This window comes from Pungitius pungitius, chromosome 6 (assembly GCF_949316345.1).
Source record: "Pungitius pungitius chromosome 6, fPunPun2.1, whole genome shotgun sequence".
NCBI lineage: Eukaryota > Metazoa > Chordata > Actinopteri > Perciformes > Gasterosteidae > Pungitius > Pungitius pungitius.
The window spans coordinates 4,937,579-4,954,729 of NC_084905.1; the positions used below are offsets into that span (position 1 = coordinate 4,937,579).

At 41.6% G+C, this 17,151-nt stretch overlaps 3 protein-coding genes across 4 annotated transcripts in view; all 3 read left to right on the forward strand.

The window, feature by feature from the left end:
- Positions 1-17,151, forward strand: part of LOC119195887 (histone H2AX) — a 207,132-nt gene that overhangs the window by 29,069 nt on the left and 160,912 nt on the right. The gene's annotated exons all lie outside the window — the stretch shown is intronic.
- On the forward strand, positions 154-8,834 carry bbs2 (Bardet-Biedl syndrome 2). The gene is made up of 18 exons (XM_037451142.2): positions 154-287; positions 785-918; positions 1,157-1,384; positions 2,621-2,746; positions 2,924-2,986; positions 3,174-3,251; positions 3,407-3,511; positions 3,754-3,840; positions 3,932-4,067; positions 4,414-4,553; positions 4,652-4,781; positions 4,866-5,037; positions 5,140-5,269; positions 5,359-5,478; positions 5,832-5,969; positions 6,126-6,238; positions 6,976-7,124; positions 7,827-8,834. The coding sequence occupies exons 2-18, from the start codon at positions 802-804 to the stop codon at positions 7,931-7,933; spliced, it is 2,139 nt and encodes a 712-aa protein (XP_037307039.2). The 5' UTR covers positions 154-287; positions 785-801; the 3' UTR covers positions 7,934-8,834.
- On the forward strand, positions 10,099-15,709 carry b3gnt9 (UDP-GlcNAc:betaGal beta-1,3-N-acetylglucosaminyltransferase 9). Of its 2 annotated transcripts, XM_037451146.2 has the most exons (8): positions 10,099-10,136; positions 10,317-10,380; positions 11,096-11,465; positions 11,563-11,682; positions 12,182-12,586; positions 13,266-13,507; positions 13,600-13,855; positions 13,934-15,709. In XM_037451146.2, the coding sequence occupies exons 3-8, from the start codon at positions 11,370-11,372 to the stop codon at positions 14,276-14,278; spliced, it is 1,464 nt and encodes a 487-aa protein (XP_037307043.2). In that variant the 5' UTR covers positions 10,099-10,136; positions 10,317-10,380; positions 11,096-11,369; the 3' UTR covers positions 14,279-15,709. The 2 variants fall into 2 exon arrangements, with proteins under 2 accessions (XP_037307043.2, XP_037307046.2); XM_037451149.2 differs by lacking the exons at positions 10,099-10,136; positions 10,317-10,380; positions 11,096-11,465 and having other exon boundaries at positions 11,647-11,731.

Here is a 17,151-nt window from a genome sequence, read left to right on the forward strand (position 1 = left end):
TGAGGTTGCTTTACCATTGAAAATAGACAGTATCATACAATATACAGTATGCTGCTTAAATGCATTGCAAATACAAAAGGCAAATAGTAAGGTAACGTATAGTGAGAGTTATTGTAACAATCGACGTATTAAATACTTAACTCTATCCCATGATTGAATCTTTTATTTTGAAAGCAGCATAGAGGAAGTAGATGTTGCTGGGAGTCGACTATCGCTGCGTTGTCGTGTTATCCTGCTAGCTATTTAGCTGATTAGCTTAGCAGACCCAACATTCAACAGCTGAAGAGGTGAGTATGTATCCACAACGTTACGGTTTCCCCCTCGTTGTTTTTTCTATCGTCTATAGTTGAAGTTGTTGTGACGTTAACATGAGCTAATTAGCTAGTTAGTTAGTGTTAACGCTTGGTAACTTGCCGATATGCAAGTCATTAAACGCTAATAATATAATATTTTATTTCCTTCCAAGGAAATTTGCTATTGAAACAGATCTTTGGATTAGTTCTAAAGTCACGCTTGGTGACTTGTGTTCCGTAATTGACCTTCTCGAAAAGCAAACGATCGGGAGATTAAATCAGCCCGATTGGACGCTTTACCTTGCCACTTTTTGTTGCTAGGCAACACAATTATCCGCTGGGTGTCCGCGGTAAAGCCTGTAATTACATTAGTGTAGCGAAACCAGGCAGTGTCGTCACTTGATCGTATGCTCCATGCCTCTATGCTCCCATGCTTAACACAATACCTTCACCTTAATTCATACTGTGCCCCTTTGGTCTCTTCTTGTCAGGATATAGCGTAGGCATAATGTTGGTCCCCATATTCACGCTGAAGCTGAACCACAAGATTAACCCTCGGATGGTGACTGTTGGGAAATTTGATGGAGTGCACCCATGCCTTACTGCAGCCACACAGGCCGGAAAGGTGAAGAAAATGCAAATGTTGACTCTTCCAACCGGCCATAAAATATCTTTGATTATTTTTTACAAATTCTTGTTTAGTGACTCTAGATGTCTGGGAGGGACCATATTCGGAACTTTTAATTGCATTACATTTGCCGTTCCACTTTACTAGCCTTAAAGGACGGAACCAGGCAACAATTTTAGAGTACTTTACCACAATGCTTCCCTGTCACGCACTGAATTGTCTGTTTTTCTCTAAGGTTTTCATTCATAACCCTCATGCCCGTGGTCAGAGACCTGTGGCTCACCGACTCAGCCAGAGCGCACAAGACTCTGACATCTCACTCCTCAACATCAACCAGGCAGTCACTTGTCTGACGGCAGGAACTCTGGGCCCAGACACCACTGGGGACACGCTGTTAGTGGGATCCCAGACAAACCTGCTAGCCTATGATGTCCATGATAATGCTGATATCTTCTACCGAGAGGTGAGTGGAAGTTTGTCCCGGGCCACAAGCCGCTAGGTCATAGCAACACACTTACAAGTGTCACAGTTCTAATATATGCATATAATACTGAACCTAGATCATACATAATAGTAATAATACTAACTTTTATTCATATATCACCTTTCCAAACAATGTTATAAAGGTGTGCACAAGAACCATACAAAATACAATCAAAAAGTTAGATTAAGTTAAATGTAAAATGTAAATCTTGACTTCTATAAGAAAGGCAGCTGGTAAAAGTGAGTCTTTAGAAGAGGATAGGGAGTTTGCCTCTCAGATTGTGAGAAAGGAAGTTCCACAGTTTAGGGGCCCAGACAACAAAGGCCCGGTCACGTTTAGTGACCAGTCAAGAGCTCTGGGCTGTTAATAAGGCCTTGCCTGAAGGTCCCAGGCAGCAGTCAGGCTCACGCAGGCTTAGGAGCTCACTGATTTAAGCAGGGGCAAGATTGTTCTGGGTTTTAAATATAAGCAAAACTGAGTTTTAGAATTGATTTTATGGTGTTAAAATCAATTCTAAAACTCACAGGTAGCCAGTGAAGAGCAGCAAGGGCAGGTTTGATGTGGTCGCTTTTATATCTCTTGTAGTCTTTAAATGTTTCGCCTGCTAATGGCAGAATTACGTGTGTTGCAACAGTCGCACGGAACACCCCTTCCACAGCTGCAGACGAGAGGAAAGATCTGATTTTTCTTAGTAGTCTCAGTTGGGCGAAGCAGATCTGCACTTTGGTGTCAGTCAAAAAGAATGGCCAGGTTGCGTGCTTCATGCCAAACATTTGTGGATAGGGTGCTCCGACCCGATCACAATCCGTATTATAGCTTGTGTTTGGGCAGTCAGGTGTATTAATAACAACCTTGCATTTGGAGTCATTTAACTCGCACTTGTGTATTAACATAAATGTGAGACAGCAATTCTTTCAAATAATATTATCAAATAAAAATCAATATTTTCAAATGATACAACCAGGTGTTGTGAGTAAAGGATGAACATGAAGTATAACATGGTAAGCTAAACAAATTGAAGAGTTGAAAAAATATGCTATCCTGTATATTTGCTGTTTCTTGTCAAACTGAATACTTGGGAAAAAAAAATTCTGGTAGAAGCAGCAATTCTTTACACACAGGAGACGAGCCTAGCTGTTGACATGTTGTACTGTACAGTATTCCATCTCAAAAGGCCTTGCATTTCTGTTTTTTTCTTTCTGTTTTGGGGTGTAGGTGGCGGATGGGGCCAACGCTATTGTTTTGGGGAAACTCGGGGGTATCCCGAATCCTCTCGCCATCATTGGAGGGAACTGTGCTTTGCAAGGTTTTGATTACGCTGGCAATGACCACTTCTGGACTGTAAGAACAGCAAGGCAACCTTTGTATTATCAGCACGGTCATAAGTGACTTATGTTCATTGGGTGTGTCGATGCATCACCAAAATGTAGCATGGCAATCTTCCAACATTCTTTTCCACATGAACGTCCATGTCGAAATCAACTAAATGAACGTGTTAATGAAGTGCCGTGTTTTTAGGTGACTGGCGATAATGTCCGATCTCTGGTGCTGTGTGACTTCACTGGGGATGGAAAGAATGAGGTGAGGCCCAACCGGTTGGCAGGCAGAGAAATGCACTGTGTTGAAGCTGCATCTGATCACAGAGCTTTGTCACACATCTTCCACCCCTCTGACAGTTGTTTCTGAACTATAGATATTAGTTCAATGAGGTAATTAGTTCAGTGACATGATACATCTTTCATTCAAAAAAATGTAATTGTGTTTTCAGCTTCTGGTTGGATCAGAGGACTTTGACATCAGGGTATTCAAAGAGGATGAGCTTGTGTCCGAGATGACTGAGAACGAGGTAAATGGATGCCATGCCTTAAGCTTTTTTTAACTCGTCAACGGTAAAATAAATAAAATGGTATATTCAGTTTTTTTTTTACTTTGAATTGGGTTTTTGTACATCAAATCATCATTGCAATGTTACTCATCCTCCCTCGGACCTTCTCCCTACAGACCGTAACGTCGCTGTGCCATATGCACGACAGCAGGTTCGGCTATGCTCTGGCCAATGGCACCGTGGGAGTTTACGACCGCACCGCCCGCTATTGGAGGATTAAGGTATCGTCATCATTTCTGATAATGTCGTCTTGGAATAGAGGGGCTAAGTCTCATGACCAAGACATCCTTCGAGTTCTTCAAAACACAGTAGTAATGGCATTTCCAATATTTTATCAATTAGTGGGTGTAGGTGCTACCAAGGCTATCATGAAAACTGTCTGTCATCCAATTGTATGTCTTTAACCACGTGAGCCTAATATGCCTTCATTTCCTTTTCAATAATGTGCTTTCAATCAAATCAGTCTAAGAATCATGCAATGAGCATCCACGCCTTTGACCTGAATGCTGACGGGGTGGTGGAGCTCATCACTGGGTGGTCCAATGGAAAGGTCAGCAGGCCTGGCATTGCGAGACTTCAGAAATGCAAATGAGATTTTAGTTTGTCTTTAGCGTTCATCACATCCTCCTTTTTTAATTCAGATCGATGCTCGTAGTGACCGCACTGGCGAGGTCATTTTTAAAGACAACTTTTCCTCTTCTGTGGCCGGAGTGGTGGAAGGAGACTACAGGTTGGATGGACAGAAACAACTTATCTGCACCTCCACTGAGGGAGAAGGTACGTTGATGTTGGCTTTGTCTGCCATGTTGGAAAAGGTTGTGTGCAGGACATAAAACCTTTACTGTGTGTGTGTGTGCTCACATTCTTTAAAGTTAACCCAAATGACCAGATCTTATATTGCTGTCACCGGATATCAATGAAGATTTATTGAATTGTATTTGTCATGCATTTGTGATCCTCTGACCTTTTTGAAGACTTTAGTTCATGTTGAACCACCTAAAACAAAGAAAACCATATCAGCTGTCAGCTGCAACTTTACTAAAGGCTTTATTCAGATTCAGCTGAACATGATTTGGGAGGTTTAAACATTTAATCAGTGTTATAAAATGTGTGTATCTGGTAGTTCGTGGTTACCTGCCAGCCAGTAAAGACCTCAAAGGGAATCTCATGGACTCCAGTGCTGAACAGGACCTCATCAGAGAGCTCAGCCAACGCAGACAGAATTTGTTGCTGGAGCTACGCAACTATGAAGCGAATGCCAAGGTACGTATATCTATTTGAGTAGGTGAGCATTCTTACTTGACATGAGGCTGTATAGTCTATATGCTTACATCCACACAAACCGTACCCTGTTGTTCCAGGGTGTGTCCGAGACAAACAGTGGGATGGGTGTCATACCAGCCAACACTCAACTCCAGACAGCACTATCAGTGAGACCTGCCACAGAGACTCAGAAAGCTCATATAGAGCTCAGCATTTCAACACCAAACGGTTGAGTGTATTACGACTCGGGCAAGTAGAGGCTAAATACTCCAGAGTCCCAAGTCACTGAATCTCTCCTTGTATCCTCTTCAGAAACCATCATTCGTGCAGTGCTGATCTTTGCGGAGGGGATATTTGAGGGGGAGAGTCACGTTTTCCACCCCAGCGCTCAGCACCTGTCGGGCTGTGTCCGTGTCCCCATTGTTCCCCCAAAAGATATACCAGTAGATCTGCACATCAAGGCTTTTGTCGGAGGGAAAACTAGGTAGGATGTTTGAGTGAGGGAAGTATGTGTGCTGTTGTGTGCACACTTTTTCTTGCCACGTAAATAACCTCCTTCTCCGCCCATTTGTCTCGTCTACTCCAGCACCCAATTCCATGTGTTTGAAATCACTCGTCAGCTGCCTCGTTTCTCCATGTATGACATCACAGTTGACTCCTCAGCTACTCCGCCCATTGGAAGGGTCACCTTCAGCATCAACGACCGACCGCAGAGGGTAGGCCGTTTGTGACCCGTCCCACAGCATGTTCAAAACAATGACATCTCTATATATATTTCATTATTAACATGTTTGTGTGTGTGTAGGTGGTGATGTGGCTGAATCAGAACTTCTTGCTTCCAGAAGGACTAGACTCCCCCGACATCACTTTTAATGCTCTAAGAGGAGGGGGGCTGTTGTCCATCAGTATGGCCAGCAATGGACAGGTGCACACACACACCACAAGAATGATATGTGTTCCGTCTACACCTACAAGTTGCACTTTTGTACACTTTTCTGCAAGTTTTAAATTTCAACAAGAACAACTTAAAGAATGTAAAATCACAGTGACTTGTATTGAATGAATTACATGATGATTTAAAAAGTTTGATGTGCTTACTTTGGGGTTTTATGTAACCATTAAAATGGAGAATTGTGTGTGTAAAAATAATATGTTCTCACCTAGTGAGCAGGGAGTAAAACATGGATGTTAATTTGCGTGAAGTAACATTTGCCACTGACATTTCCTTTTTTTTAATTTTTTATAAACTGAAATCAGATGCTTAATTTGTCCAATCAGATCACTCTGAGAACGGATGACATTGACCTGGCAGGAGATCTGGTCCAATCACTTGCCTCCTTCCTGGCAATCGAGGACCTGTCTGCAGAAGCAGACTTCCCTGGATACTTTGAGGGCCTACACACTACACTCACTGAGGTGTGGCTTAAGTGACATTGAAACCTCTGCTGTCAGAAACATCTTATGCTGTATATTCCACTAATATTAATAGAGATAATGTAGTTGTTGTTGTTGTTGCTGCTGTTCTGGTTGCCACCGCGGTTTCATCTTGAGTCCTAAATATCGTCATCTTAGGTGGATGAGTTCCACTCTGTCCATCAGAAGCTAACTGCAACCATGGCCGACCACTCCAACTACATCAGGAACATGCTGGTGCAAGCAGAGGATGCTCGCCTTATGGGGGAGATGTGAGTAACCGTGAGACCCCTACAGTATGTTGAACTGGTCCCATGTATGGTCCTTGTCAAATACAGTGTCTCTCTTCTCAGTTAGAGGCCTTTTTTAGCAGACATAACAAGAATTTGGCTGCATGCATTTAGGTCTCTTCCATAGTTGTGATATTGTGCATTCCTGTATTAAAGGCATCAAGGAGAAAACGCTATCGGCAGACCCTCACTTACCACCTACTTTGAACATTAGAAAGGCAGTTGAACATTGTGTTTCCTAAAAGGATAACATGCCAATTTAAAATTTCTCCTGGAAAGATGCTCCACTGTAGCCGTTTCTGGGGGGAAAAAAAAGAACAATTGTATCAGCCAGATACAAAGATGAATAACAAGGACACACTGTACAATTAGTCCAGTCTTGCATTAAATCCTGCCTTCCTGTGATGATTATAGTGTTTAGTTTCCTTGGAACTGTTTTTAGAAAGACTCCAAATTTGTGGACATTTGAGGCCGCAGCCGTTAGTGCTGTTGAATTGTGTTTCAATTATAATGAACGGTGAATCCGGTATTTCATGCACTATCAATGATTTAAATGTAATGGGCAGAACTTTAGACTGAATAGTATCATACTTTACAATTCAAACTGAGTCTATATTTGACTTTCTATTTAGATAATACTACTATGAGATCCTTTTTCATTCTTCTTTTTACCCATCTCCCCATACTTTCCCTTGATTCTCCTCCAACTTCCTCTGCAGGACGACTATGAAGAAACGTTACAGAGAGCTGTACGATCTAAATAGAGATCTGATCAACGAGTATAAAATCCGCTCCAACAACCACAATGCATTAATCGCCTGCCTCAGGTCAGTCAACCAGGCCATACAGCGAGCTGGTAGACTCCGAGGTAGGTGTGTGTGTGTGTGTGTGTGACTAACCACCAAAACTCCTTAACAACTGTATGTGTAAAAGAAAAGATGTGCATCAGTTTTATTGTACCTGGGTATGTTTTTGTTGTTGTGCTCGGGTGTTGCTGGTACAGATGGGAAATCTCTCTAGTATTGATTAGAGATAATATCTTTTAGGTCATTACTTTTATATACTGTTTTTGTTTTTTAGGGGGGGGGGGGGCGGCAAAGGTTTTGCAAACAATGTGACTATTTAAAGCTTTGCCAAAGTTGGTCTCCTGTACCTTTTTATATTTCGGAAGCATTGAAGCTGTTGCATATCATGGATGAGGAGTTTCAGATTTTGCTCTGAATGCAGCGGCCGTAACTTTATCATCCTGAACATTTGGCTTCAAAACAAGGAGCATTCCTTGACGTGCTGCATTTCAGCGAGGACACCGAGCGGTGAAATCTGTGGTATTTAATGTGCATGGCAGTGATGCTGCAGCATAAGCCCACTGTTATGTATATCTGTATTCATCAATTAATAACAGATTATATAAGGGGATCCTTAACAATAAAACAAAACAGAGATTTGAATACTTATTTTACTATCAAAAAGCAAAGCACAGAGCTTAGAGGAATTAAAAAAAAAAACATCTCCCAAACCTGTCTTGCCTGCTCATATTAATCCTTATGTTGCCGTTCCTCCTCATCTTCAGTTGGGAAACCCAAGAACCAAGTGATCTCTGCCTGCCGAGACGCCATCAAGAGTAACAACATCAACGCACTCTTCAGGATCATGAAAGCTGGCACTGCATCCTCCTGAGGGTGGAATGGACATATCAATTGAAAGAAATAAGACAACGCACAACTAATGCACTGAGGATTTCTCCCGCAGAGTGATGAGACAAGAACCACGTGACGACGTGAAGAGGCACGCTGTTGCGGCCTTAAGCTGTCGCAACATTTGGTACGGGAAGACTTCAAATTTCTACTTGCTCACAGAGCTAAAACCCTGATTACAGGCTTAGTGCTCTTTGATTTGTGAGTTTGATTTAGTGCGGTTAAAGCTTAGCTAGGTAATTGTCAAACTGATTGCGGTGTAGGCTGAATTTGGAGAGTTCGGGTGGACCAAGAGTCAGTGGCGCCCGGGGGTTTCTCAAAATCTATGGAGGAAAGATATTCAATGATGCTTGAGAGGAATTAGTGTTACTGCATTAATCTGACTGCTGTCTAAAACTCATGCAAAACAAAAGAATCAGTCTTCAGGTCCTCCCATGCACTGGCTGGCAGCGTCAGTAGTTAGGAGTTAAATGCATCTTCCTTTGAATGTTCTAGACTTCTTCCAGGTAACGTTGCACATGTTTTCTAGGAAACGTTTAAACTTCAGAAGAACAGTTCCACTGAGGCTCAACGGTTACAATCAAAATGAGTGCGTTCCGGGACCAGCACCCGGACTTGTTTAGCTGACAGAGATGTTAGAGCGAGCACAGCAGGAGCCGCTGAAATCACTGGTGGCCCTTTTATAGCGCTGCGTCACTCGGGTCCCAGCTCTTCGGCTTTTGTTGACCCCAAAAGAGAACTATTTTAAATGAATGGATGTCACAGAAGACCAACGATGTAGGTTGCACTGGTTTACCTTTTGTAGGTTGTATACAGAGATTGTAAATGTTTAGTTGTGTATGTGGCAGAAATATTTAATATTAAATATTTATGTTTTAAACTGATGTATGTATTTGGTTTCTTTCGAAACGTTGTAAAATCTGCTTGAATTAAAATTAAAAGGTTTGGTTATGCAGGCTGAAAAAGGTTGGTTATGCAGGCTGAAAAAGGTATGTCTGCAGAGAATGAGCTTGAAGGAAGTGACCCACCATTTGGCTGCGCTCGTATAACAGGAGGAAATCCTAATGAATTGTAAAGGTGTTGCTTCCAGTTGTCTGAGTGTAAGCTATGCTGCACATTTTCAAGGGACCTCCGTGTTATTTAACTGATTCATTTCTCACTTAAGCTGCCCCATGCCCTATATCAGCAGCAAGGACCGAAACCTCACAGAAATGTTCACTCATTACATCCAGCTTTCCAACCTCAAACTTTCCAGCTCTTTGTGTGGTTCTGATTGGATGCCCACGTGTTCGCTCACACCCCGCGCTGTGGTCGTAAATCACAGCCCAATAACAGCTGTGTTCTCCCACACGGCCGGGTAGCTTTCTTCTACACCCAAACTAGGAAAAGACTTCTTTTCCAAACTCTCTCGTTGCTGTGTTGGCATCTGGCGTCAAATCGCTTTGCGCACGTTTAAGTCACGTGGTCATGGTAAAGCATGAAGGTGTTGCGTTCAGGTTTCCCAGTTTGTTTAGCTCATCTCACCACTATTTTTCAAATTGCAAAAGCATTCAGCTTTTTGGATTGACACACGGGTTGTTTAATAGACAAACCATGTGTGGAATAATAAACATTCAATATCAAACTTTACTCTATGACTTTTATTATATCTCAATTTCCATCAACGGTTCTATTTAGGTTATGTGGATATTGGTGTTTAATGAAACAACGCTTTTATATAGGAGCGATCTACGTAGACTACATTTGTATAGCTTACTTTTGTTGTCTCTGTTTTGGATGTTGAAGTAGTTATGTTTTATTTTATTGTCTTTTTGAAGGACGGTCCAGGGCACAGACACTGCCTGGACCTGTGCCTGACAGACCTGTTCAGTAAGACATCAATGTAGGTATATATAATCCCTCACAGGATCAACATTTACTGTAACAAGTATTGTTACTTTTCTCCCCTTTTTTATATATTCACTGACCACAACCAGCAGTTCTAGTTATTCCGAGAACTATTTTCACTCCACAGGAAATCCGTCGTCAATTTTATTTACAAATTATTATTATTATTTTTTTTTTACAAAATAAGTGTACAATGTTCTACACTTGCAGCTATTTCGCTGACAGTGTTAAATTGAATATTCCTACGGTACCTAAAGGCAACAATGAACGCGGCCAGCAGCGGACGGGCTGAAAGCCAGGTAACTTCTGTAACCTCCCTTCTACACACACACACACACACACACACACACACACACACACACACACACACACACACACACACACACACACACACACACACACACACACACACACACACACAGCCGCTCATCTCTTCTCATTGTGTGTTTGTCTCTGTTTTCGTGTGTCGGTGCGCAAAGTGGAGGCGTGTTGCAGTTTCACGCACAGATGTTTTCAGTTTGACGTCCTCCTCCGTCTCGTCTGGTAAGTTCTAATGACTTGCATGAATCGGTAACATTTCAACAACAGGCAAACTACTTATTGTAGAAACGTACTGTTTTACAGCACCGATTATTTTATGTGAATTGGAAGGCGATTGCGTGATAAGTTTTGGGACACTGTTTGCCGTGCTTGTGCGGAATAGCTGATATTAGAGAGCCACGGTTACAGCTGTGCGTCATAAACGTTTGGACAATATGTTCTTCGTCAGAGTTGCTTCCGTTATGGTCATAAGAAACAGACGCTTTGCCTTCTCAACGGAATTGTGAATGATGGGAATAAAAAGATAACACTTGGATTTGTTTTAATTCATTATGGTTGTCCTGGTGACCACTTCGGTGGTGTGAAGCAGGTCATATGTTCGAAGCTAAGTATTCAGTCACATTTAGCTCCTTCAACTTGATGCCCTGTGAAAAAAATGTGGTACTAAAAAATGAGTAAAAATGAGTAAAAATGGAGAAGAAAATAGATTATGTTATCTCTATATTGCTCTAGTGCAACAAATGTACTTTTTTGGAGACAGGAACATCCAACAGAACCAGCTGATTGATTGACAAAGAAGAATGATTTATTTTATAAAATGAGATTGGAGAGGGTGTCAGAATAACTTCCAGGACAACACAATGGGACAAGTAGCAAGATCTTCTTTGCAATAAGGAGAATCAAAGTCTCTGGAAATGTGTTTTTGGTTGTTGTGCAGGATGCCCCCACTGTTTCGTGCCCGAGGAGAAGGGGAAGATGGAGCCAGACATGACGGAAGTGCATCCAGTGATTTATTTTTTTTACAAAAAAATTTAGATATTTAGCAATGCAGCGGGGATGAGTAAGGAAAATCAACACATCTTCTTCTCAAACATAAGTGTGGTCTGTATCAGCCTCCAATGCTGTCTGTAAAGCAGCATGAACAGCGACAGCCCTATTCCACTGCATTCAGTTCCTAACTGAAGTCAGTGTCTTCAGAAGGATCCAGGAACATGGTGACATTAAGGAGAATCCTCCATCTGAAGGGAGACGTGTTGTGCACAATGCTGCTACTGGTGCTCTTCTGCCTGCTGCTCTATGCCCGCCAGGTAAGGATGGGACCACTCACAGCCTACAAGGGTACCTAAAAAAGTATGTTTGTATTTCAAATCACATGTCTGCATCCCATGTCCAATACATGTCCAGGTTGTGCTCTCCTCTGCGTGGGGCAGGCCTGTGTGGAAGATAGAGATCCACGGCTCGACCAGCTCCAGCAGGACATTGCTTGGCGCTGGCAGAGCTAAAGCGGTCAAGGAGTCTCCAGGGGTATGAGCTGATCTGGTTCAAATTATGAATGTGTGTGCCTGTTTGCCATGTAGGTATCAACGTATCTTCATATTGAAAAAATGGGTACCATGCATTACAACAGCACTTGCCTCACACCAAACAGCAGACCAGCTTGTCAAAGAGTAGTCGCGTTTGGGAACCCGTGTGGAGACATTTTTTCAATCTCTACGGCTGAGCTGAAATCCCAAGCCAGTGTCCGTGCACTGTGTGCCGTGGGAATCTACATAGTGCATCAATTTATGTTTGCATGAATCTGTATAGATTCACAGTGGGTCCAACGCATTTCACAACATATAATGAACATGAAAGAGAGTTCAATGAAGCAGTTAGGACAAAAATGATGATGCTGGTTGTCTAAATGTCACTTCAGATTTTTAGTTTCTAGACTTCTTTTGCACATTAGACCTTGAGATTATGTTTTCTTGTGATTCATAAATAAAAACGCTATCTTCTGTGGCACATCCTTTTTCCTAATCAGCAGATTCCATCCAGTCCTTCAGAGCCACAGCTGCCTCCCTGCAAACCCCAGTCCAAGTCCCAACCTCCTCTGTCCAAGTTGAAAGCTCCCCAGCTCAAGACCAAACCTCAGTCCAAAGATGTTGTCAAATCTAAAAAGAGATCTAAGTCCCAACTAAAAAATGTTGTCCCAACCAAGGCTGTCTTAAGGCCCCTGCCTACGTTGCCACCATTTGACTTTGAGGGGTATCTGAGAGAAAAGGACAACCGAAACTTTAAGCTCCTCATAGACCAGCCGGAGAAATGTCACATTGGAGGAGCAGTGGAGGAAGCAGCAGCAGGAGGAGGAGGGAGTGAAGGGTCTACCACTGCTCCCTACATGCTTATTGCAGTGAAATCGATTCCTGGAGATTTTGATAAACGTCAGGTAAAATAAGATTTGTTTTATGCAGCCATTTGCCAAAAAATTATTTGACACTTTAACATTTTTCTCCGTATCATGATACATATGAGACTATTCTTCACCTGAGCTATTTGTAGTGTTTCAATGTTTAAATACGCTATCGATTTTTGAGATTTGACACCCATCAATCTTCCTAGATAACTACCGAATTACATACTAAGTCAAATTTCTCAGGAAATCTGATTATTGAGAATCTTCAATTAAAAAAGAATAACAAAACGTGTTTTCATATAGACTGTATATTTATTGATATGAAGATACTATATAACCTGTATAGGAGACTCAAGTCCAAGTCAGTCAACCCAATCCATAACAATACCTCCCCTTCCGTGTGGTACTTTCTGTTTAGTGGAATGTTTTCAGTGTGATAGGCAACTTGAAAGGGGACAATGGCATTTGACATGAGGGACGGAGTCTACTGACAGCATGTCAGGCTGCATCTTTATGTGATCGGTCTATTTTCCTCTCCAAATGAAATGTTTACCTCCATTCAACTAAAGCCTGCTTGCATTTGATTGGCATTTTGTTTGTAATCCAAGAAGCATTAACCCAACACCTGTCACCGTAGCCCCCTAGAATTTGATCAACTTAATTCTTTCTACTTAACAAAGTAATCTGCACTTTTGCACTTAATTATTTTTAGGTGGTACGTCGGACCTGGGGTAAAGAGGGACTTTTTCAAAAGGACGTGTCCATCCGGACTGTTTTCCTGCTGGGGGTTCCCAGGAATCGGACTGCTCTGCCTCTTTGGGACCGGCTCATGACCTACGAAAGTCAAACCTTTGGGGATATCCTACTCTGGGACTTTGAAGACACCTTCTTCAACCTGACACTGAAGGAAACACATTTTCTCAAATGGATTAACAGCAGCTGTCCTCATGTCAAGTCAGTGTTTACAAGCCTAAATCTAGAATTCATCTTATTTTTAGCCTGTGACTCCTATTTGAAGCTTTTTCCTATTATCTCTTTCTACACAGATTCATCTTCAAGGGCGACGCTGATGTCTATGTGAATGTGGAGAACATAGTAGAGATGCTACAAGGTCAAAAGCCAGAAGAGGATCTGTTTGTTGGAGATATTATTATCAATGCTAAACCAATTCGGCGGCGCAATTCCAAATACTATGTTCCAGAGTTTGTTTATGGAGGGGGTTTGTACCCGAACTACGCTGGGGGAGGAGGGTTTGTCATGTCAGGGCATACGGCTCGGAGACTTAGCTCTGCCTGTCAACAGGTAATTTAAAGTTTGACAATTTTAATATTTGTCTGTTTATACACATTTTTGATTCCTAACGTTTTTCTTCGCTTTCAGGTGGAGTTGTTCCCCATTGATGATGTCTTTCTAGGAATGTGCCTCCGGCTGATTGGCGTGGAACCATCTCGCCACCAGGGCTTTCGGACTTTTGGGATTCCGCGGCCCTCTGCAGCACCCCACCTTCAGACGTTTGACCCTTGTTTTTACAGGGAACTCATGGTTGTTCACAGCCTGAGTGTTCCTCAGATCTGGCTCATGTGGAACCTCCTGCACGACCCCAGACTGAGGTGCCACAACCGGACCAGCCAGACATCCTGGCCCTTTAAGTGGAAGGATAAGATGAGTAAAACAACTGGTAAAGAGAAGGATTATGGTGAGACGGACGTGTTCATCTCGCATTAGTGACTCCCTGTGGGGCTGATTGGGCTCTCTAAGATAGCAAAGACGAAATGGTTAAAAAGTTGGAATCTTTGGCCAACATGAAAGACTTGAGACGTCTTAAAAAGAACCGTTGAGTCTTTTGAGACTTTGTCCAAGATGGTAGATCATCTTTGGGGAAATGAATTGGCAAAAGTCTTGATTTTTCAGCAAGGAAAGAGAAGAGAATTTGGGTTTTTGCCACCCAAGGCCATCTGTGTGATCACAACAGTGCACGACCATGTAAGTTGACGACAATTCACGATTGTGAGAAGACTAATGAATGTGTAATCTGAACGTATTGTTCTAATTGTTTACACAGAGACACAGTAAGATGTAAGGAACACTTAGCTGATGTGTTGTTAGCTGGTAAACCCCGTCCAAGCGTGAAGTATTTGTGTTTCTGAGACCTTTGGCATCATTATAAAAGAGTACCATAATGCACGTCAGACTGTGGAGAGCCAGGACTGGGGAGGACACTGTGTACTGGGAAAGTGGACTCGCCAAAAATCCCTGTGAGAGCTGTAGGATGATGGAGGCACAAATGGAGACTTAGATTCCCTGGAGGAACCATAAATGAAGCCTAAATAGGAAACAGCTGGGAGACACACAAGTTTGAGTTATTTGAGCAAAAGCCTGATGTTTGAGGAGCATGTGTAGTTTCATGTAAATGCTGTTATGAAATACTATAATAGTTTGTTTTGTGTGTAGTTGTTCTTTTGTTACAACTTTGTTCGTTTTAATTCTTAGGACAGACCTCGATGGATGAAAATTGATCACATTTGTGTGTCTTGCAGTGTGACTGTTCAACACCCTCATGCTGTTTCAATAAATATTCGATGGATTGCCATGAAATTTAGTACGGACATGACTGTGCTAATATGGCATAAGGCAACACTAAATTCAACAAATTTGCACAAAATGCAAGAGACTGTTGAAATAAGTGAAATAAAAATTTGACGATGGCAACTGTTTGCAAAATCACTAGTGATAGCGAGCTGAAATACCATTAAGAAATGTGGTTGGAACAGACTGTGAACAAAATGAAGTTTGAATACGCATCTGATCATCTTGAATGAATAGTACTTATTAAATAAATAAATCAACTGTTACCTTGAGTTCCAGAATTGTTTTTTTCAGGAAAAGTTCATATCCTATAAACTAGAAATAAAAGCCAGTCTTTTACACATCCACATTTATTGAAATGTTTATATCACTTCGTTTTTTAAACTTTGACATTGATGTTGCCATTTCTATTCATCACAGTCCAGTCCATTTATCGCATTAGTTACACCGCAGTAGCCTTCAAAATGCAGAGAAAATCATTTTGCTGTAGCAAAGTCAACCGAATTGTTCTCGAATCGTATTATTGCATTTTTTCAGTAAAAATGCTAAAGAATTGGACTTATATCTGCATCAGCATTAATTAAATCATTTATTTTAACATGTCAATTAAAAAGCCATGCTTAGCCTTTCACTTAACTACAGGAAGCATTTTAGACAAACAAGGATATGTCCACCTGAGTTTGGGTGGGATTCACTGCCCAGCAACCCATAGCTCTCCCTGGGCTGAGTTTACCAAAACCGGTAGAGCTGTTTTATGGAGTGAGTTATTATATATTGAATAATCAAATTGACTATAATCATTGAGCATGTATGTATGGTTTGAGAGAATATTGGTTCATTAACTGCTGCCTACATTATTTATTTTTTATCATATCACCTACGAGCCATCTGTTTCAAAAGCAACACTTAAATAACCACCAACTTGTTTTGAGGAATAATCAATTATTGTTGTTGAGGCAGATGAGGAATTGGTTTCCTTGTGGTCTAAAAGTAGAACTGCAATTCTAAAGGCATATATTCCTTAGTAACTGAAAATGATGAGCGTTGAAGGGTTGTGAATTCTTATCATTCCACAATAAGTAGCCTACATGTACGCTAGGATTTGGGGAAAAGGAGAACTAACTTTTGCCTGGTCTTGGCGAACCCAAACCAGCCTTTCTTCCATGTTTACTTGCTGCTAATCCTCAGTTACATGCACACACATACCTGTGTACATATATGTACAATGAGATTATTTTGTACACAGGGGAAGACAGAGGTCAATGACAGGCTTGGAGGGATTTGAGGTACAACCGTTTGTTTTCCTTCATTTTCACAAATTTACCTGCACAAAGGCAAATTTAAGAAATATTTTGGACTATAGCCATCATGGCAATTACAGTACATGGGTTTCCGTGTTCAAGTCATGCAGATAAACCAATGCAGGATTTGGGAACCTTGTGGTTCCGTTTTCTTATAGTGCAGCTGAGAAAAAATCCACTTTATTTGTTAAATGTATCTGGAAACATTAGCTAGCTTTTGGGATGCCAGTATAGGAAGCCAGACTGTAAAACATTCATATCTCCTGCGCCCCAAAACCCAATCACAACTAGTACCCATTTGGACAGCAGCAAATAACATACATTTTCAAGCGTAAACAACTACAAATCTGGCTACGTGCCGATGATAAGACTCCAAATCAACTAGTTTGGATTTGAGAATTTTTCTCCTTTTCTAACTGAAGATGTTTTTGTGGAATCAAAATTGAACACAATGCAGCAGCAATCCCAGCAAGTGGTCCTGCAGGGCAATCCACGAGAACCCAACACCTCCGTGTACCTGCAGCCTCAGCATTTCACAAAAACAGAGTGGTCTGCAGGGAAAGAAATAACTGCTTCTTAATGATGCAGTTGGTTTTTCAGGAGGACATTTTAAAACAAGTTTTGTCATTGCAAAGCTAATAAGATCATGTAAGGATGAACTCAGCTATTTACAGCATTTGTAACATCAGTGTGAAGAACCATGGCCTAAAA

Bases quoted from the DNA above. Each gene is read 5' to 3' on its own strand.
- bbs2 (XM_037451142.2), top strand. From the start codon at position 802: ATGTTGGTCCCCATATTCACGCTGAAGCTGAACCACAAGATTAACCCT. The intron at 4,554-4,651 runs GTACGTATATCT...CTGTTGTTCCAG, and splicing joins ACTATGAAGCGAATGCCAAG to GGTGTGTCCGAGACAAACAG. The intron at 4,782-4,865 runs GTTGAGTGTATT...TATCCTCTTCAG, and splicing joins CAGCATTTCAACACCAAACG to AAACCATCATTCGTGCAGTG.
- b3gnt9 (XM_037451146.2), top strand. From the start codon at position 11,370: ATGGTGACATTAAGGAGAATCCTCCATCTGAAGGGAGACGTGTTGTGC. The intron at 11,466-11,562 runs GTAAGGATGGGA...ATACATGTCCAG, and splicing joins TGCTGCTCTATGCCCGCCAG to GTTGTGCTCTCCTCTGCGTG. The intron at 12,587-13,265 runs GTAAAATAAGAT...AATTATTTTTAG, and splicing joins GAGATTTTGATAAACGTCAG to GTGGTACGTCGGACCTGGGG.